We start from the raw sequence: 22,898 nt of genomic DNA on the forward strand, positions 1-22,898 counted from the left end.
TACTTCATTTTTTGAGTATAATTCATACTGATTATTTGGATGATCCCTCGGGGAGCTTTAAAGTTTCCTGCTAGTGTAGAGTCTAACAGTGTGACCTCAGTACCGGGCCCTACTATTATTAGATCTCTTCTTAGAGTTTGGGTGTGAGCAGTTTGTTGTTTTGTTAGGATTTGTTGGATTGGTGAATTCGAATAAAAATCAATGAAGTCTTACTCCTTGCTTTTTATTTTTATTTTTAATTTTTTAAATTTTATTTTATTTTTAAACTTTACAATATTGTATTGGTTCTGCCATATATCGAAATGAATCCGCCACAGGCATACACGTGTTCCCCATCCTGAACCCTCCTCCCTCCTCCCTCCCCATACCATCCCTCTGGGTCGTCCCAGTGCACCATACTCCTTGCTTTTTAAAGAGAGGCACAGGACATTCAGATCACTGTGAGATATGTCAAAATAATAATGAGAGATGCCAAACTCTGTTAATTCTTAAGACCTTGCCTGAGGTAGAATATCCCATGTATCACATGTTTCTTGTTCTGATATTATATTTTGAAAGCACTAACATGTATGGTTAAAAAGTAGGTTCTGAGGCAGAATACTGTTCAGTTTAGTGTCAAGATCTTTCTTTAAAGACTTCTGACTTGTCAGTCATGAATAGAATTCTTATCTTTGAATAGAATTCTCTCAGTCTAGGTAGAGAATTTAAACTCCAGTGCCCTGAGGCATACATTTTATGCTTTACTACTCAATGGATGATATTAACTATGTTCCATATGTAGGAGAATTGAGAAAAAAGTCACTCAGTTCACTTTCAGGAAGACTTCTCTCACAGATCCTTTTTGAGAAAGACTGCTGGGAAACAGATTGTGCACCGAACTTAAGCCGCTGAGTTCTTAATACAGGTGGAAACGTCGTGGTTACTGTTGGTTTGAGACAGGACTGAGATGGTGACTTCAGAATAAAAGATAACACCTCTGAAACAGTGGTTCTCCAAGTGTGGTACTAGACTTGCTGCATCACTGGAGAACTTGCTGGGAAGATAAGATCCTGTGTCCCATCTCAATGCCATCTGGTCTGCTGAATAGAAGATTGGGGGTGAAAAGTAGGGAAGTGAAGCTCAGCAGTTTGAGAAGCCCTCTGGGTGATTGTGGTGCACACTGAAGTCTTACAACGTCAGTGTCCACTGACTCTTGCTTTCATTTATTCTTCCAAATGCTCTAGGAACTATGTTATGTTGTGTTAGAAAAATCCCAGTGTGATTCTTTGAATCATCTCATTTCCAGAAATGTTCTCCTAAACTCATTCCCAGTGGGTAGCTGAAATTTAAAGTCAGCCAGTGAGGGAGTTTATTTGCAAATTGGATCATTTTACTTTTCTGACTGAAATTCTTTATTGTGATGTGGAGAATCCAGCTGGTTTTTCCTCACCCGAATCATACCCTTTACTTACAGATTGGCAATGCAAACAACTATGTTTTTTAATCTTTTGTGTTTCTGATTTCTAATCTAATTGTATTTTATTCAGAAAATGTGAACTATATCTGGAGTCAGCAGATTAATTTGGTTACCCTGAGCCCAAGAATGATTTAAAGAAAAAAAAAGAATATACAGCAGAGGCTCCCTGCCACACCTAAAATATTTGCTCTTTTTCTGCAAATTTTGTTGTCTGCCAGTCTATACTATACTTAACTTTTTGACATTTGTTGAGATTTACTAGACATGGGAATACCAGACCACCTGACCTGCCTCTTGAGAAACCTATATGCAGGTCAGGAAGCAACAGTTAGAACTGGACATGGAACAACAGACTGGTTCCAAATAGGAAAAGGAGTACGTCAAGGCTGTATATTGTCACCCTGCTTATTTAACTTATATGCAGAGTACATCATGAGAAAAGCTGGGCTGGAAGAAGCACAAGCTGGAATCAAGATTGCCAGAAATATCAATAACCTCAGATATGCAGATGACATCACCCTTATGGCAGAAAGTGAAGAGGAACTAAAAAGCCCCTTGATGAAAGTGAAAGAGAAGAGTGAAAAAGTTGGCTTAAAGCTCAACATTCAGAAAACTAAGATCATGGCATCTGGTCCCATCATTTCATGGGAAATAGATGGCGAAACAGTGGAAACAGTGTCAGACTTTATTTTTTTGGGCTCCCAAATCACTGCAGATGGTGACTCCAGCCATGAAATTAAAAGACGCTTACTCCTTGGAAGGAAAGTTATGACCAACCTAGATAGCATATTGAAAAACAGAGATATTTATTTGCCAACAAAGGTCCGTCTAGTCAAGGCTATGGTTTTTCCAGTGGTCATGTATGGATGTGACAGTTGGACTGTGAAGAAAGCTGAGCACCGAAGAATTGATGCTTTTGAACTGTGGTGTTGGAGAAGACTCTTGAGAGTGCCCTGGACTGCAAGGAGATCCAACCAGTCCATTCTAAAGGAGATCAGTCCTGGGTGTTCACTGGAAGGACAGATGCTAAAGCTGAAACACCAGTACTTTGGCCACCTCATGCGAAGAGTTGACTCATTGGAAAAGACTCTGATGCTGGGAGGGACTGGGGGCAGGAGGAGAAGGGGACGCCAGAGGATGAGATGGCTAGATGGCATCACCAACTCCATGGACATGAGTTTGGGTGAACTCCGGGAGGTGGTGATGGACAGGGAGGCCTGCGTGCTGCGATTCATGGGGTTGCAAAGAGTCGGACACAACTGAGCAACTGAACTGAACTGATACATAGGCCATTTAAAATTGTTACAAATGTACTTGAAAAGAATATATATTTTCATTTATTTTAGGTTAAATTCACTAATTTCAGTGCTCAACTTCCATTTTTTTTTTGGTTGATGTTGATTTGACCTATCAATAATTGATCGATTATTGAACTTTCACTTTGATGTTGGACTTGTTACTTTTTTCTGGAAATCTGTTTTAATTTATTTTGAGGCGTGTTGAGGTTTAATTAATTTTTATTGAGGCATGCAAATTCAAAATTTTTATACCTTAGTGAGCTATAACTTCTAATATTATGTAGAGAGGTTTTTTTTTTCCTCCTATCCTTAATAATACCTTTTGTTTTAAAGTCTCTTTTATCTGATCTGATGCTGTTGATACAGCCACTAGCTACTTTTGGTTATCATTTACAGGAGGATCTTATTCCATCTTTTAACTTTCAACCTTTCTCTGTCCTGTTTTAGGTATAGCTCTAGTGTTTACTTGATTGCTGTTTAGTAATTCAGGCTGTCAATCTTTTGGTGTTAAGATTAATTTGTTTACATCTATTGTGAGTATTGATATATTTGGGCTTCTTTCTCTTTGATCTACTTAATTTATACTTGGTCTAGTTGTAACAGCATACTGCGTTATTCAGATATCTCTCTCTTGCAGAGCACCACTTTTGTTTTCACTGTATCTAATCTATTATTTAGCTCATTATTGATTGTTTTTTTGTTTAAGTATGTAGTTTTATTTCTAAAAGTTATATTTTCCAATTTGCCTAGTCATTTTACTGTTCTTCATTTTTTAAAAATTCTCTTATTTTGTTAAACATTTTATACAATTTTTTTATATGTAGTTAATATAGGAACTTGAGATTTTACTGAGAATCAAATTTTATAATAACTTCAAAGGTGTATGCAATCAAGAAGAGCAGAAACAGGGAGTGGTCTGAGGCATCCTATATGGTCTCCTAGTTGCTATTCCAGTCCCATTAATGGACAGATACTCTTTGGCTCAGAATAATTAGTAAGGTCTCTTAATTGAGGTGTGTAGGTCTTTTCACACGTTGAGAAGTGCTTGGGTTACAAAACATCTCTATTTTTAGACTCTGGAGTGGGAATCCTAATAAACTCTGCCCTATTGACATTTGGGGCTAGATAATTCTTTATTGTGAGGAGGCTGTCCTGTGCCTTATAAGTGTGTTTAGCAGCATCAGTAGGCCCTACCCACCAGAAGACAGTTGCACCCACCCAACTCCCCAGTGACCCAAAGTGTCACCAGATATTGCCAAATGTCCCAAGTGGGGCAAAATTATTTCTGTTTGACAACTTTCATAGCTTGGGCTTCCCTGGTAGCACTAGTGGTAAAGAACCCACCTGCCAATGCAGGAAACACAAGATGCAGGTTCCAGGGAACCTGAACAGATCCCATGGACAGAGGGGCCATGGGGTTGCAAAGAGTTGGACACAACTGAGCACACACGCACATAGCTTATGTGACATTCTCCAGGGAGCCATGCCTTATAAATGTATATATTGTAGTTTTGTTATAATAAGCAAGCTTAAACCAAGATAGCCCTCTTAAGAGTATTCCAAGGTTGAGGACCCTCTTCATAATAAATAGTTTATCTGCCAGAAGACGAGTTGTTCAGTTGTTAGCATATAAACAAGGAGATTAGATCAGATCATCTGACTTTTCTTTGCCTGGGAGTTCTCCCCTTCCTCAGCTGCTCTGATTGTTTTCTGGTTCTTTAGTCTTCCCATTACCATGATTTCTTTTTCTCAGTTTTTCATCCTTCTATTATTAACCACACAATTATTGTTGTTTAGTTGCTAAGTTGTGTCCAACTCTTTGCAACCCCATGGACTGTAGCCCACAAGGCCCCTCTGTCCATGGGATTTCCCAGGCAAGAATATTGGAGTGAGTTGCCATTTCCTTCTCCAGGGGACCTTCCCAACCCAGGGATTGAACCCACATCTGCATTGGCAGATTCTTTACAACTGAGCCACCAGGGAGGCCCAACCAAGACATTATTGACTGCCAAACATATTGCTTTTCTGTTGTGTTTGCTAGCAGAGATGAGTGAAATGAAGGTCTTTTTTTTTCTTTTTTTTGTCATGAAGCTTACTCTTTGTCGGGTGAGACAATATATAAATAAGTAAATAAGAGACTATCAAATATTAATTAGTGCCTGTAAAGAGGAGTTTTGTATTATGATAGACAGTAGGTGGGTAGCTGCCCTGTCTGTGATTGAGTGGTCTTTTAAGCCAAGAACTTTGTTTAATGAGGCAATTGTATGAACGTCAGAAGAGCACTCCAGGTAATACAAATGCATGTAACTGGAAAAAGCCAGTGAGACAAAAAATAAGAGATTATGTGAGATGAAATCAATGAGCATAAAATGAAATTGGAGAAAACATGGGCAAATGCTTTTATCTCTGTCATTGTTCCTGGTTGTCGTACTTGGAAATCTATACAATTCATTTGAAGGAATGTTATAGTAGTACCCACAAGCAAGTGTTGTTGGTGTTTTTTTTGTCTGTTTTTTTTTTCCCCACCTATAAGACAATGTGTTATAAAAGAACTACATGGGTAGAAAATGTGTCAAGAGAACTTTTCAGCATTGGTAGCAATTGCTTTTTAAGTGTTTTCTTTATTTTAAATACAGGCTAATTTGTTGAATGTGATTATTTCTCCCACCTCCTCTCTACAGTTAAATATCATCTTGTTTTGTTTCAGTTTCAAGTTTCTCATTGTATGGATCACTGATTGAATAATAGATGGCTTTACCTCGACTCACAGGAGCCTTGCGCTCCTTTTCAAATGTCACCAAGCAAGATAATTATAATGAAGAAGTGGCTGACTTACAGGTACATTGTTTTAGATAAAATGATTATAAATATAAAATATGGGCAGATATTTGACAGTCCTTTTCTCAATTCTGTGTGCATTTTAAAAAATGGTAAATTTTACCTTCAGTTCCGTTCAGTCACTCAGTCCTTCTCCTCCCGCCTTCAATCTTTCCCAGCATCAGGGTCTTTTCAAATGAGTCAGTTCTTCGCATCAGGTAGCCAAAGTATTAGAGTTTCAGCTTTAGCATCCGTCCTTCCAATGAATATTCTGGACTGATTTCCTTTAGGATGGACTAGTTGGATCTCCTTGCAGTCCGAGGGACTCTCAAGAGTCTTCTCCAACACCACAGTTCAAAAGCATCAATTTTTTGGCGCTCAGCTTTCTTTATTGTCCAACTCTCACATCCATACATGACTGTTGGGAAAACCATAGCTTTGACTATATGCACCTTTGTTGGTAAAGTAATATCTTTGCTTTTTAATATGCTGTCTAGGTTTGTCATAGCTTTTCTTCCAAGGAGCAAATGTCTTTTACTTTCATGGCTGCAGTCACCATTTGCAGTGATTTTGGAGCCCAAGAAAACAATTGGTAACATCCAATTGGTAAATGCATGATTTTTTTCTTGGGTCCAAAATCATCAGTACAACCAAGGGGAAAATTAAAGAGTTGGACATGACTTAGCAGCTAAATGACAGGAATAACATCTGACTCACTGCTTTTCATTTGGTCAGAGGATGTCACAAAGTTTAATCCAGGGATCAAGTTCAGTGATATGAAATAAAATATTTACAGCTTTCTGTGTCAGTTCTTGAGACTGGAAAGATTTATAGTTTCATGGAAAGACTATGTACAGATAAGAATCTCCTGGATTCCTAACCTGTTGTAGGATCAACCTTAGGAAAGCAATACTGATTTGAATATATTGAACCCATCATTTGTTGCTGTCGTTCGGTCCCTAAGTCATGTCTGACTGTTTGTGATCCCCATGGACTGCAGCACACAGGCTCCCCCTATCCTTCACCATCTCCCGGAGTTTGCTCATATTCATGTCAGTTGGGGCAGTGATGCTTTCTAACTGTCTTATCCTTTGCCACCTCCTTCTCCTTTTGCCTTCCCATCATAGGAGTCTTATTTTCTTTAAATGCCTTTCATCAAAAAGCATGACATAAAGCTCTTATATACAGTATGGTCTAAGCTATGTAAAAAACAAGCAGGAAAATGAAAAGAGGTTTGTGGTATGTTACCAGTTGTTATCTGGGTGTTGGACTTTTTGCATTTTACTTTGCCATATGAAAATTACTTCATAACGAGTATTCATTGTGATTAAACTATAGAAAAAGAAGCTTTTAAAAACATATCTTTGAATAAATGAGGTCCTTTGAAATCACATTTAAATAAAGCTCCTTCTGGGAGCTATAAATTTGGATATGAGTAGATACAATTTTGCATTCTTGTAGAAGGTGCCAAGTTGTATGATTAATGAAAAATATATGTGATAAATGATAGATTCGAGAAAACTTTTAACCAGTATGTTTCTGTATTATGCTGTCTGTTTCAGATGAAGCGGTCTAAACTTCATGAACAAATTGTAGGCTTGGACCTGACATGGATGAAGATTGTAAAATTTTTGAATGAAAAACTGGAGAAGAGTGAAATGCAAAGAGTAAATGAAGACTTAAAAGCTATATTACAGGCTGCAAAACAAATAGGTATAGTCTTGTTTTTGTTTTTTTTAAACCACTAAAGTTCAAAAAATAGATTCTTTTTAAACTGTATACTAAAATTCCCAGGAAAGTATTCATAATTATAAGATAGTCTTATCTATCAAAGAGCTTAGGATTCAGGGATGCAGAAGTAAGCTAATTAGTATAGTAAAATTAAATTTGAACGATCTTTAGGAATCTATTTAGAGTTTTAAACCACTGTCTTTACTGAAATAAGGATAGGGTAAATTAAAATTGTCATACAGCTGGAAGGAAACTTAAAAGCCATGTAGTTTTTACTCAGGCTACTTTCCCAAGATTGAAGAGAGCAAAACAAAACAAATGACTCTTTGGTAAAGCATCTGAATTTATTCATTGGAATTTGTTGCTTCATTCCAGACTCTGATAACTAAAAAGCATACTTTAACACTGCTGCTGCTGCTGCTAAGTCACTTCAGTCATGTCCGACTCTGTGTGACCCCACAGACGGCAGCCCACCAGGTTCCCCGTCCCTGGGATTCTCCAGGCAAGAACACTGGAGTGGGTTGACATTTTCTTCTCCAAGGCATGAAAGTGAAAAGTGAAAGTGAAGTCGCTCAGTCGTGTCCGACCCTCATTGACCCCATGGACTGCAGCCTTCCAGGCTCCTCCATCCATGGGATTTTCCAGGCAGGAGTACTGGAGTGGGGTGCCATTGCCTTCTAGTATACTTCTAACTTCAAATTCAGGTTTTTACGTACAAAAGCTTGAGACTGATAACTGTGGCTCTGTGTGATCTGGCCTTCATCTTTCTATCTGATCAGAAGTCATCCTTGCTTTTCCTAACTGTGCTTTGCAGACATGCAGCCTTTCTCACTTCCTCAAACCCACCAGTTTGGTGCCTGTTTGGGATTCTTTCTACATGCTCTTCCCTGTGCTGAGAATGTTCTTCTGTCCTAGTCTTAGAGTGGGTAGATCCTTTCTTGTTTCTTTTGAAGTTATTCCCTTAATGAGACTCTCATTGGTCATCCAATCTCAAATGATTACCCATTCTTTATCTTGTAACCCTTGGTAACATTTTCTCCACAACATTTATTATTATCTGATATTTTGCTTATTTATTGCCTTTGTTTTGCTCAGAACAGGATCTTATTCTTCTTGTTCAACACACACCATCCCTGGTGCTCAAAATAGTGCTTGGTATATTTTAGAGTCTTAATGACAGTTCACTTGACAAATAAATGAAAATTTTTTTCAGGTGATTTCTCGGTAGAAGGAAAATTTAGAGTCTTACTTCACCATATGCTGGTTGACAGTTTTCTTCCTTTCACCAATTTTGGAAGGTGTTTCTATTTTATCTCATATACATGAATAATTTTCATTTATGATCATCAAATCTTTGAATTTATTATTCTGATATTTTGACTTTGCTGTATCATTCAATTATCACTGATTTGCAATATAGTATGATGTTAAATTTAATGACCTCATAGTTTTATGTTGTGAAAATATAAAATGAATGTCATATATGTTTTTGCAGTGAGATAATGTTTTGAAATTCAAGGATTTTGGTAAGACTTGAGTTTGCTTATTAAGCCTGGGAAAAATAGAGCACACTGATGTGATTTGTGATAGCATTTGACATACAGTCATACTTTCTTTATATTTTAAGAATATTGTGGCAGTTGGGTTCATTGGAAAATAACGGTGAAAATGCAAAGTCTCCAATCTAACTAAATTACCTTGAATAGGATCTTAACCCTTCTGGGCTTCACTGTCTTCATGTGTAAGGTGTTAGAATGATTTTGGGTTGGGGTGTCTGACTGAGATAGTTTTCAAAAACTATAATGTCATTCCTCTTCTTTAATTTATAAAAATACCTCAGAATACCTAGCAAAGGCAGTATAAAATAGTAAGCTTATTCAGCACCATGACTGAATTAATTCTTTATTAAATGATGTGGAAGTTAAGATTTTAAAAAAGTAAGTTTTCCTTCACTACTTTCTGCAAATATCCCTGACAAGTCAAAAATTATTGTTTTAAAAGCCATTTAAAATATAACTTTAAATGTATTTAATATTATCTATTAAATATAATCCTAGGAGTTTTGCCTGTTCTGTTTCAAACTCAGGGACTAATCTATTGACTGATGTATTTAAATAATTGAATATTTTGAGATGTAATATCTCAAAAGTTTAATACTTTTGTGACAGATGAAATCTTGGGGTCGGATTTAGGCAGGTGCTCTTTTTAATGGTGTGTTTAAGTTAAATAACTATTAGCTTTTTAGTGAAATTAGTAGTTGACTGGTAGTCATCTAGTCTGAATGAAAAATACTGGTGATACTGGAAATTTTATTAAAGCTAGCAGCATTAAGAGGATTAGTCTTATGGAAAAAAAAGTCTGTGTGTTTTCTCTTATATCATTCTTTTAACACAGGTAATTTTTGTGTAATTGTGTTAAAAAGGTGGAACAAGAGAATAAAGAAAAAGAAAATTACTTGTATTTCAGTTGAGTGTATTGGTATGAGGTACTTAAGACCATGTATATTGATGAGTCAGAGTTATGGGTATTTCAGCTCGAGGAGACATCAGGGAACATCTTGTCCAGTGCCATCATTTTGTGTGTGAAGAACCAGGGTCCAAAGTTCAGTGAATCCTGTAGTTGAGTTGTGGTACTTCTAGGCTTGGACCCCAAAGTTTGAAATGGAAACATGATGGAATTCTAGATTCTTTCCTTGTGGTCAGAGGTCAGGTTCTGTCAAGTCTACTTTACAGCTGTTCTCAAATTGACTCCCTCTACATATTTGCTATTGCCCTAGTTCAGGCTTTTACCATGTCGTGTCTGAACCACTGCAGTAGCCTGTTGTCTCAAACTTCCTTTCTTATTCAACTTCTTCACTGTCACTAGACTGATCTTTATAAAAAGTAAAGCTCATTTTAGCCCCAGTTTAGTGGTATCTGCCTGCAATGTGGGAGACCCAGGTCAGGAAGATCCCCTGGAGAAGAAAATGGCAACCCACTCCAATACTCTTGCCTGGAAAATTCCATGGACAGAGGAGCCTAGTAGGCTACAGTCCATTGGGGTCACAAAGAATTGGACATGACTGAGCGACTTCACTTTCTTTCTTTCTTTATTAATTTTTTAAACTAGATTCCTTAGAATGGGAAAAGAAAAGCTCCTTTATGAATTGGAATAATTTATCTTCTTCCCATTCTGTCACATGTAACCTTTATTCCTAACATATGTAATATTTACTATAATACTTTACTGGGAAGTACTCACTGTTTTTTCTCTTTGTAATTATGTGTTAGAATAACTTCCCCCGTTGTGTTCATCTGGTAAAATGCTTCTCATCTCTGAAGAAATGGCTTAGGCTTCATCCATGTCTTCTTCTAATGTTGTTATTCCTTATTAATGTTAGCAGACGGTGTTCCATTCGAATGGCATCTCTTCCATACCTTTTTAAGAGTACTTTCTCATTGTTTGGTATTTACCTCAGTCCCTTCACTGGTGGACTGTGAATGCCTTAACGATACAGGAATTCCAGGAATCACAGTGTCTTTGTACTCCAGTGCCTAATGTGGTATGAGGCATATAGTAGATGCTCAATAAGGAAATGAAGTATTGAGAATCCAACTAAAAGTTGACTGTGGTCTTTACTACCTGTGATACTGATAGTGTCTTTCAAGTAACAGCTTTTAAAGAAGTTTTGTAATTTTAAAGTACTTTCTTACCTCTCAGATTTACATTTGATATATTCCCGTGTCTTTTTTACAACTTTATTCTCCCTTCAAGAATGTTTTAATAACAAAACTTAGCTTGAGGAAGAAAATACTATAAATTATTTTAAAATAGTGTTTTTGGCCCTTAATATTAATTTATTTAATTACTCATTGTAGACATAGATGTGTCATTAGAAAATTAATTTATCAGGGTCAGTATAAAAATCAGTTTTATTTCTCTTTACGAGAAGCAAATTTGTAAAAACGCCATTTACAAAAGTACTGAAAATTATCAGATACCTGGAAGTAAATTTAACAAACGATGAACAGGACTTCTTCACGAAAAACTAAAGTATTATTGAGAGAAATTAAAGATAGCCTAAATCAATAGGGGGATATACAAAAGATGGAAACATGACAATAAAGCTATCATTTTTATCCAAATTGATCTGCAGATTCAGTGTGACCTAATCAAGGTCTAAGCAGGTTTGTGTTTGTGAGTTGTGTGTACGTGGAAATTGTCAAGGTAATCTGAAAGTTATATGGAAAATTAATGGTGAAGAGCAGCCAAGTCAACCTTGAAAAACAAAGAGGGAGAGCTTACTTTTTGGATATAATAATATTGATTTATTATAAAGATCAGTAATTTAGACAGTGAGGTACTGATCCAAGGATAGACAAACAGACCAGATGGAAGAGGGTCCAGAAACTAGCCCGTGGATATTAGAATACTTGATTTATCATGAAGGACTTCAAGTGTGAGCCATGAGTGATTGTTCAGTATGTGGTGTTGGGTCAACTAGATGTACATATGACAAAAAAATGTACCAATACAAATAATTGAAAGCAACTTATAAAATGAAACTGAAGCTCAGCACAATAAATCTAAAAGATAATATAGAAGAATATCTTCATGATCTTTGGATATAGAATAATTTTTTAAACAAAAAACAGCTTTCATAAAGGGAATGATTGGTAAATTGGACTACATTAAAATTAATGCATTTTATTCTTTCCATGTAAAAAGGCAGGTTATAGAGTGGGAGAATATATCTTCAACATATGACCAAAAAGATATCTTGTGTCTACAATAAGCCCTATAAATCAATAAGAAAAGGACAGATAATAGTGTGTAAATAAAAATGAGCAAGAGTCTTGAACACTTTGCAGAAGATAATGGAATAGTTAATAAATATGAAAAGATGCCCAACCTTGATAGTAATCAGGGAGATGCCATTACATACCCATCAGAATGGTTAAAATTAAAAAGACTGACATACCGATTGTTGGTGAGGCTCAAGAATATGAAACTAGAATTTTCATCCACCTCTATTAGAGTTTACATTGGTATGACTGCTTTGAATAACTGTTTGATAGGCTCCTCTGTGGTTGGACAAGTGAAATTTAAATCTTGATACAAAGTAATAGGTACATAAGTATCCAGTATAAGTGCCTGTACATGCAGAGACATGTGTGTTCACGGCTACATTATTTGTAAAAACCTTATGATGGAAACAGCCTAATTCACTGTTAAGTAGTGGCATGGATAAATCATGATATATAGATTACCTTATAACAATAATAAACCACAGCTACGTGTAACTTTGTAAACGCATCTTATGAATGTAATGTTGACTTAAAGAAGCCGAACAGAAGAACAGATCATATGATTCTGTTTATATGAAATTGAAAACTAGACATTGCTAATGTCAGGTTTCAGAAGTCAGGATAGTAATGACTGGGAATTAATATGGGAGAAGTTTCTAGGGAGCTCATAATGTTCTGTTTCTGGAAGTACTTACCCAAGTTATATAGGTGTGTTCATTTTGTGATAATTCTTTGAGTTGTGTTTGTATTGTATATATCTTGTTATATTCAAAAACATAAAAATTGTGCTTTTCATATTATCAGTTTTCATGAAATGTTTCAGACTGATAAAATTAAAAATGTATATAGCAAATACCTGTGTATTCACCATTTAGCTTAACACTTGACTATCTTTCCTTCCAGTTTTCTCTTTTAAAAAAATAAAATCTTACTGACATCTTCAGAACTGTTTATGTACCTTGCTCAGTCCCTGGTAACTGATATAAATAGAATTAAAAATTGGTATTTATCACTCTCATGCCTATTTTTGTTTTTATGACATTTATATATTCATAAATATATGTTTTAAGAATGTATTCAACTCAAATATGAAAACCTGCTAAAGTGATAGGGAGCAAGTAAGTTTATTTGTTTTCCTCTGACACCCTCCCTCTGCAGAATTCAGCTTGGTTATGTTGGGGTTAAGGCTGCTAATGGTTTGTCCTTTTCTTTGTACTTGTTGGCTTTTGTTCACCATGTCTGCTCTACTTCTGGCTGTCATATCTTAGCATTAGAGTCTCTGTTAATTTTTTGAGAGTAGATTATTTTGCTAGGTTTTCTGATAATTGAATCATCTCTGCATTCCTGAAATAAACTCTACTTGCTTATAGTTTATTTTAAGAAATATGGATGGTTCTAGTAAGTTAGTATTTTGTTTAGGATATTGCAACTGTATTTTTGTACCATCTTTTTGTTTTGTTTTCAGTTTTCATATTTTCTTTTAGCCTAGATAATTTCAAGTTATCAGTTAATATATGTGGTACAAATTCAGTTCTGTCATTTACTAGTGGGTGGCTAATTTGTGTTTGTGTGTGTTGTGCTTAGTTGTTCTGTCGTGTTCTTCTCTTTGTGACCTCGTGGACTATAGCCTGCCAGGCTCCTCCATTCGTGGGATTTTCCAGGCGAAAACACTGGAGTGAGTTGCCATTTCTTCTTGCAGGGGATCTTCCTGACCCAGGGATCAAACCTGCATCTCTGTCTCCTGCACTGGCAGGCACATTCTTCATCCACTGAGCCATAGAGAGCTAATTAATATCCCTGAATCTGTTTCCTCTTATATAATGTGATGATAGTTGTAATTCTTATGTGTAGTTGTTGTTATGTGAAGAAGTACTACAAAGTGCCTAAAGTAAAGCCTGGCAAATGATTGTCAGTGAATACTTTTATTATAACCTAGATGTACCAGTAGCCATTGGTAAACAAATAGTGCTCTGAGTGGTTAAATGTTAAATGATGTGCCAAAAGGTCAGGAACTTCCTAGGGTAAATCGGGAAGGAATTCTTAGAGAGGGAAACTTGGGACAGAGTTAGATTGTGTTTTGAATGCTAAGGGACAGAGGTGTGTTATATTTATGTTTCTTTCACAAGAGAAATTGCAACATGAAAAAGCTGAATAACTTGTTGAAAATCATAGATGACTTTTTACAAATGTATAAACAGGCAGTCCAGATTACTTGGCAATATGGCAAAACAGCTGAAAGTTAAATGGCTGTTGTAGCAATGGCAGGAGTTGGAAATAGGATCAACTCTTCACAATTTGCTTTAGCTTATCAGTATATTCTTCATTTACAAATTATTACGACTCCCTTAAGTATAAGGCAATTTATACTGCCCTCTGTAAGAGGTATTTTTTAAAGTTTCCAGTTAATTTTCTGTATTGTATTACCAGGTATAATATTACTAGGTGCCTGATAAATGGATGTAGCACTCATGTGTATATTTAAAACATTTTTCCCCCTTAGAATTTAAAAAAAAAAAAAAAGGTCAGTTAATTATCAGTGAGCTATAACATTTGTTCAAGGATAGAGTTTCTGTTTCCTTCAGTTCAGTCGCTCAGTCATGTCCGACTCTTTGCTACCCCATGAACCACAGCATGCCAGGCCTCCCTGTCCATCACCAACTCCCGGAGTTCACTCAGACTCACGTCCATCGAGTCAGTGATGCCATCCAGCCATCTCATCCTCTGTCGTCCCCTTCTCCTCCTGCCCCCAATCCCTCCCAGCATCAGAGTCTTTTCCAATGAGTCAACTCTTCGAATGAGGTGGCCTAAGTACTGGAGTTTCAGCTTCAGCATCAGTCCTTCCAATGAACACCCAGGACTGATCTCCTTTAGAATGGACTGGTTGGATCTCCTTGCAGTCCAAGGGACTCTCAAGAGTCTTCTCCAACACCACAGTTCAAAAGCATCAGTTCTTCGGCACTCAGCTTTCTTCACAGTCCAACTGTCACATCCATACATGACCACTGGAAAAACCATAGCCTTGACTAGACGGACCTTTGTTGGCAAAGTAATATCTCTGCTTTTCAAGATACTATCTATGTTGGTTATAACTTTCCTTCCAAGGAGTAAGTGTCTTTTAATGTCATTAAAAGGCTGCAGTCACAATCTGCAGTGATTTTGCTATGCTAAGTCACTTCAGTCGTGTCTGACTCTGTGCGACCCCATAGACGGCAGCCCACCAGGCTCCCCCCGTCCCTGGGATTCTCCAGGCAAGAACACTGGAGTGGGTTGCCATTTCCTTCTCCAGTGCATGAAAGTGAAAATTGAAAGGGAAGTCGCTCAGTCGTGTCCGACTCTTAGCAACCCCATGGATTGCAGCCTAACAGGCTCTGGAGCCCCCCCCCCAAAATAAAGTCTTGACACTGTTTCCCCAACTATTTCCCATCAAGTGATGGGACCAGATGCCATGATCTTAGTTTTCTGAATGTTGCTTGCTGCTGCTGCTGCTGTGTCACTTCAGTCGGGTCCGACTCTGTGCAACCCCATAGATGGCAGCCCACCAGGCTCTCCTGTCCCTGGGAGTCTCCAGGCAAGAACACTGGAGTGGGTTGCCATTTCCTTCTCCAATGCATGAAAGTGAAAAGTGAAAGTGAAGTTGCTCAGAATGTTGCTTAGTGATGTTCAAAATATGGTTTTATTATAAAAAAGCTTTTATATAACATCAAAACTTTTATGTTAGCCATTTGGTTACTTGAGAAGTCAGGTTGTAATTTGATGCAGAATTTTTAGTAGAAATGATAATATAGAGACTGGATGCTGACTTAAAAGTCTGCCATGTAAGATGAGTATTCACATTTTGTAATGAATATATGTAAAATTAAATAGTTGACTTTAAATCATGGGGACATGTTTTGGTCTATTTTTAATCTCTTGTGTTAGTTACTACTCCCTTTTTTTGTACCAAATATGTTTCTCTATTCATTTTCTTTCATTTAATTATTTGCTCACCCTGAAGGCAGTAATTTCTATATCAATCTAGAAATAATATTTAAGCACTTCATTCAAATTAACACATTGAACATTTCTTGAATACTTTACCCACTTAACGCAAGATTTTGATGAGGTACTTTCATGCACAGAGTTACAGTTTCTCTAAAATAATGAAACTCATTATTATTACATTACTTTGGCAATTTAAAATTTGCATCATGTAAATTGTTCAGTTTATTCCCCCAAAATCCATATGGGTAGTTGTTTACCTCTATTGCATCATAAATTTGTTAAGTTGAATCACTTGTGTTTTTTATATGTAATGTTCTCGGAAAGTTGCTGATACAAGTATTTTCCATATTTATAAAGTAAATTTAATCATAATTATCAGTTAGCTAATCTCTATTCAAATATAAAATGTTTATAGCCTCTTTCCTACCTTGCTGATATTTTTAACAAGTGAAATGAGCTTAAGTTAACTCTGTGATGCAGGGTTGTAATGTTTTGGTATTTACAGTTTATCAAGTGTCAAGGGTAAAATGGACATTTAAAGTTTGGCCATAACGTGAAACAAAAAATTTGTAAAATATTTTCTCCCATACATTAAAGATTTAACTGGTCAGGGAACTCATTTGTTGACAATTTCTAAATTGAATATTTAGCAACGATGTAAACAGTTGATAGATATTTTTTATTCATTTTCAGTTAAAATTTCCTACTCATCCTTTTTAATTATTTAGGTAGGCAGTTTAAAAAGCTGTAAGTTTCAACCTTTTAACTCTTAATAGTTTGCACTAAAAGATCGCTGGGGGGTGGGGGGAAGGCCTTTACTAGCAAGTTGGGGTGGCACCCTTGTTGCTGCCCTCCTTGGGCACACAGTTCTCTGCTCCAATCCTGAGCTGCCTTATCGGGGGTTCTCTGACAGCCAGTCCCCCTGTGGGTGATACGTCATCACATGCGGACCGGGCGCAGTGACGCACGTCTCCGCCCCAGGCTGGAAGACACGCATGTGCAGTCACCTGAACACGGCTTAATCCACGTCTTCATTATGCGTTAGTGCTGTGGAGAAGTTCCTTAGTTTCAAAATGTGATCGTCAGTTTCTTGGAGAGCCAGTAGTTCTAAGAATGCTGTTTTCAAATACTTCTCAAAAATTGCAGCTCTCAGACTCTCGAGTAGCACGGTGCAGAGTTTCAATTTTGAGAAACCCCTTTGTACTCTTGCCTGGAAAATCCCATGGATGGAGGAGCCTGGAAGGCTGCAGTCCATGGGGTCGCTGAGGGTCGGACACGACTGAGTGACTTCGCTTTCACTTTTCACTTTCATGCATTGGAGAAGGAAATGGCAACCCACTCCAGTGTTCTTGCCTGGAGAATCCCAGGGACCGGGAAGCCTGGTGGGTTGCCGTCTATGGGGTCGCACAGAGTCGGACACGACTGAAGTGACTTAGCATTTGTGCGTAGAACCGTGTTCATTCTTAGCAATCTGCCTTAGAGATGCGGTAAAGTAGGGCTTTTCCTGGTAACTCAGACGGTAAAGAATCCGCCTGCAACGCGGGAGACCTGGGTTCGATCCCTGAGTTGGGAAGATCCCCTGGAGGAGGGCATGGAAACCCACTCCAGTATTCTTGCCTGGAGAACCCCCATGGACAAAAGAGCCTGGCAGGCTACAGTCCATAGTGTTGCAAAGCGCAACACACAGCAGGTTATCCAGAAGAATTAGTAATTAGGCAAAGCTATTATTAATAATATGTGTGAAGCACCATTATGAACTAAGTTTAAAAGTATCTGTATGTTACTTAAAATTTTTTATAGATGTACAAAAGGGCTCAAATTAAAAATTTGAAACCTTGAGAAAATTGTTTTTAGATCTTTGTAGGTGTTCCTAATGAATCTTCAATTTATTTTTTCTTCAAAAGTGAGCTGATAACCCTTTTTTCCCCCTCACTTAAAATATATTGTGGAGATTATTTTATAGCAAGATACATGGATCACTGCATTATGTTTGGGTTTTTCAGATCACGCTGGTGGTAAAGAAACCGCCTGCCAATACAGGAGATAATGAGACTGGAGAGACAAGGCTGCTAGGCTCTCGATCCCCTGGAGGAGGGCACGGCAACACACTCCCATATTCTTGCCTGGAAAATCCCATAGACAGACGAGCCTGGCAGCTACTCCATGTCGCAAAGAGTCAGATGCGGCACACGTTATGTTTAATGTATATAATATATGGCTGTAATGTAATTAACCAATGACCTAATAATAGGCATTTAAGACGTGAGTCTGAGTGAACTCCGGGAGTTGGTGATGGACAGGGAGGCCTGGCGTGCTGCAATTCATGGGGTCGCAAAGAGTCGGACATGACTGAGTGAACTGAACTGAACTGAAGTTAATTCCACTTTTGGTAATAAATTGACTATTCTCGCATTTATTTCCTAGGGTGGTGATTATTTGTTTATTAAATGAGAATAAGCATCTGCCTGCAATGTGGGAGACCTGAATTTGATCCCTGGGTTGGGAAGATCCCCTGCAGAAGGAAATGGCAACCCACTCGAGTATTCTTGCCTGGAAAATCCCATGGACAGAGGAGCCTGGTGGGCTACAGTTCATGGGGTAGCAAAGAGTCTGACACGACTGAGCGACTTCAAATGAGAATTAGAGATAAATCTGGGCTTCCCTAGTAAGCTCAGTGGTAAAGAATCTGACTGCCAATGCAGGCAACAGGGAAATGGCAGTCCACTCCAGTATTCTTGCCTAGAAAATCCCATGGACAGAGGAGCCTGGCTGGCTACAGTCCATGGGGTCACAAAAGTGACCAAAAAAAAAAAAAAAAAAACCAAATAACTAAGAGATAAATCTACTTTCCAGAAGTGTAGTGTAGTAGAAAAAGTTTATTTAGGAGTTAGAAGACTTCTTTGAATCTTGCTCATTAAATAGCTATTTGATCTCTCCCAAATTTAATCTAAAGTCTCTTGTAGTATCTATAAAATGGAGATAATTTTGTTAAGAAGAATTAAGATAATTTAAAAGTTCTTAGTAAATTGTGTAAGAAAAATCCAAGATGCAAAATAATACCTTTACCAAAGAGCACATGTATAATGTTAGGTACAGAATGAGTTTGCAAATGTGAATGCCATTTATGGTCAGACTTCCTTAGTCCCAGTTCTATTGAATTATCTATAGAATTATCACAATCCATAACTTATCCAAAACCTAAGTTCTCCAAATCTCATATATAGACAGAATAACTAAAATGTACACAAATGCTATTTAATTAATTAAAGGCATTATTTGATCTCTAGAAGATATTTGTTATATATTTTCCTAAGTACTAAAAGAATATGGCAGATGGTGCTTTATGAATTCTTTATAATCATGGAAGGTTTTATAGACTTTATACTTGAAGAATTAAATAATGGACTTATATTGTGTGCTTAACTTCACTTGAATAAATTGTTAGTCTTCTACACACATGTGGAAATATCAGATACAATAGAAAGTTACCTAAGTAGGTGGTATAATGTAAAAACAGTAGTCTGGTGTCTTTGAGGCCTGGGTTCAGATAATTCAGCAGTTTCTTCTTCTTCTTCTTTTTTTTTTTTTTAAGATTTGTAGTCTTTTTTTTTTTTTTTTAATTATTTATTTGGCTACACTAGGTTTTAGTTGCATCATGTGGGATCTTTAATTGCTACATGCAAATTCTTAGTTGTGGCATGTGGGATCTAGTTCCCTGACTAGGGATGGAACTCGGGCCCCTTGCATTGGGAGTGGAGTCTTAGCCACAGACCATCAGGAAAGTCCCCCAAATTCAACGGTTTAAATCTCTTGAGACACTTATTTTGGCTAGGTAACAGGGAATAAAACAATGCACACAGTATTTTACTTGCTTAGAGAGAGGCATTTCAGCTGGACTATGAAACATGGGTAGGATTTGAGAAATTAGAGGCCTTGTTCAGTTCAGTTCAGTCGCTCAGTCGTGTCTGACTCTTTGCGACCCCATGAACCGCAGCACGCCAGGCCTCCCTGTCCATCACCAACTCCCGGAGTTCACTGAGACTCACGTCCATCGAGTCGGTGATGCCATCCAGCCATCTCATCCTCTGTCATCTCCTTCTCCTCCTGTCCTCAATCTTTTCCAGCATCAGGGTCTCTTCAAATGAGTCAGCTCTTCGCATCAGGTGGCCAAAGTATTGGAGTTTCAGCTTTAGCATCATTCCTTCCAAAGAAATCCCAGGGCTGATCTCCTTCAGAATGGACTGGTTGGATCTCCTTGCAGTCCAAGGGACTCGCAAGAGCCTTCTCCAACACCACAGTTCAAAAATCATCAATTCTTCGGCACTCAACTTTCTTTATAGTCCAGCTCTCACACCCATACACGGCCACTGGAAAAACCATAGCCTTGGCTAGACGGACCTTTGTTGACAAAGTAATGTCTCTGCTTTTTAATATGCTATCTAGGTTGGTTATAACTTTCCTTCCAAGGAGTAAGCGTCTTTAAATTTCATGGCTGCAATCACCATCTGCAGTGATTTTGGAGACCAGAAAAATAAAGTCAGCCACTGTTTTCCACTGTCTCCCTATCTATTTGCCAAGAAGTGATGGGACTGGATGCCATGATCTTAGTTTTCTGAATGTTGAGCTTTAAGCCAACTTTTTACTCTCCTCTTTCACTTTCATCAAGAGGCTGTTTAGTTCCTCTTCACTTTCTGCCATAAGGGTGGTGTCATCTGCATATCTGAGCTTATTGATATTTCTCTCGGCAACCTTGATTCTAGCTTGTGCTTCCTCCAGCCCAGCGTTTCTCATGATGTACTCTGCATATAAGTTAAATAAGCATGGTGACAATATATAGCCTTGACGTAGTCCTTTTCCTTTTTGGAACCAGTCTGTTGTTCCATGTTGCTTCATGACCTGCATACAGGTTTCTCAAGAGGCAGGTCAGGCCTTGGGGAAGATTTAATAAAGGCATGGAAATAGGCATAGAGTAGAGCAGGACCTGCCATTACCAAGGTTAAAATCCCTGGTCAGTGAACTAGATCCCATGTGCCACAACTAAGAGTTGGAATGCAGCAATTAAAGATCCCATATGCTGCAGCTAAGACCCAGCACAGCCAAATTAATAATAATAATAACATTTTTTTTTAAGGACTTCAAATCTTAAAAAAAAAAAAAAGAACACCAAGAGTAACTAAAGACTCTCTTGATGAGGGTGGAAGACGAGAGTGCAAAAGCTGGCAACATTCATTATCATAGCCTTCAGTCCCATCACTTCATGGCAAATAGATGGGGAAAAAGTAGAAACAGTGACAGATTTTATTTTCTTGGGCTCCAAAATCACTGTAGATGGTAACTGCAGCCACAAAATTAAAAGATGCTTGCTCCTCGGAAGAAGAACTGTGACAAACCTAGTTGTTGTTCAGTTGCTAAGGGGTGTCTGACTCTGCAATCCCATGGACAGCAGTATGCCAGGCTTCCCTGTCCTGTCTCCTGGAGTTTGCTCAAACTCATGTCCATTGAGTCAGTGATGCCATACTATCATCTCATCCTCTGTTGGCCCCTTTTCCTCCTGCCCTCAGTCTTTCCCAGCAGCAGGGTCTTTTCCAATATGTCCGCTCTTTGCATCAGGTGGCCAAAGTATTGGAGCTTCAGCATCAGTCCTTCCAATGAATATTCAGGGTTGAATTCCTTTAGAATTGACTGGTTTGATCTCCTTGCAGTCAAAGGGACTCTCAAGAGTCTTCTTCAGCACCACAGTTTAAAAGAATCAATTCCTTAGTGCTCAGCCTTCTTTATGGTCCAGCTGTCACATGCGTGTGTGACTACTGGAAAAATCATACTTTTTACTATATGGACCTTTGTCGGTAAAGTGATGTCTCTGCTTTTTAAATACACTGTATAGATTTGTCATAGATTTTTTTCCAAGGAACAAGCATCTTTTAATTTCATGGCTTCAGTCATTGTCCGAAGAAGCAGAGACATCATTTTGCTGACAAAGGTCCGTATCGTTAAAGCTATGGTTTTTCCAATAGTCATGTACACATGTGAGGGTTGGATCATAAAGAATGTTGAGTGCTGGAGAAGACTCTTGAGAGTCCCTTGGACAGCAAGGAGATCAAACCAGTGAATCCTAAAGGAAATAAACCCTGAAATATTCATTGGAAGGACTGATGCTGAAGCTAAAGTTCCAGTACTTTAGCCCCCTGATTCAAAGAACCGACTCAGCATCATCATTTCTCATTGACGCTGGGCTTACCCAGCAGGAGGAAGGCAGGAGGAGAAGGGGATGACAGAGCATGAGATGGTAGGATGGCATCAGTGACTCAACAGACATGAGTTTGAGCAAACTCTGGGAGAGAGTGAAGGACTGGGAAACCTAGCATGCTTCACTCCATGGGATTGGAAAGAGTTGGACACGACTTAGTGACTGAACAACCAGAACAGGACCTGAGTTTTGTATGTTAAGAAATTCTTGTTGGCTAGAGTAGGAAATGTATAGTAGCGAGTAAAGCAGGTAAAACAGAATGGATCAGCGTTAGGCATGACTTTAAAATAAAGTATAGGAGTTTAGGTTGAATTACTGAGTTTTATGGGGCTTCCCAGGTGGCACTAGTGGTAAAGAACATGCCTACCAGTGCAGGAGACATAGAGACCTGGTTTGGATCCCTGGGTTGGGAAGATCCCCTGGAGGAGGGCTTGGCAACCCACTCCAGTGTTCTTGCCTAGAGAATCTGGTGAACAGAGAAGTCTGGCGGACTATAGTACATAGAGCCACAAAGAGTCCTACACAACTGAAGCAACTTAGCATGTATGCAGGCATTGAACTTTATCATAAGCTGCTCAAGA

General features: G+C 38.0%; 1 protein-coding gene across 1 annotated transcript in view; it reads left to right on the forward strand.

Annotated features, from left to right (window-relative positions):
• ASCC3 (activating signal cointegrator 1 complex subunit 3) overlaps positions 1-22,898 on the forward strand; it is a 335,161-nt gene that overhangs the window by 15,269 nt on the left and 296,994 nt on the right. The window contains exons 2-3 of the mRNA XM_061427741.1: positions 5,462-5,592; positions 7,134-7,284. Of these exons, the coding sequence (XP_061283725.1) occupies positions 5,503-5,592; positions 7,134-7,284 (241 nt within the window). The 5' untranslated portion in view covers positions 5,462-5,502. The remainder of the gene's footprint in view (positions 1-5,461; positions 5,593-7,133; positions 7,285-22,898) is intronic.

This window comes from Bos javanicus, chromosome 9, assembly GCF_032452875.1.
Source record: "Bos javanicus breed banteng chromosome 9, ARS-OSU_banteng_1.0, whole genome shotgun sequence".
NCBI classification, from domain to species: Eukaryota; Metazoa; Chordata; class Mammalia; order Artiodactyla; family Bovidae; genus Bos; species Bos javanicus.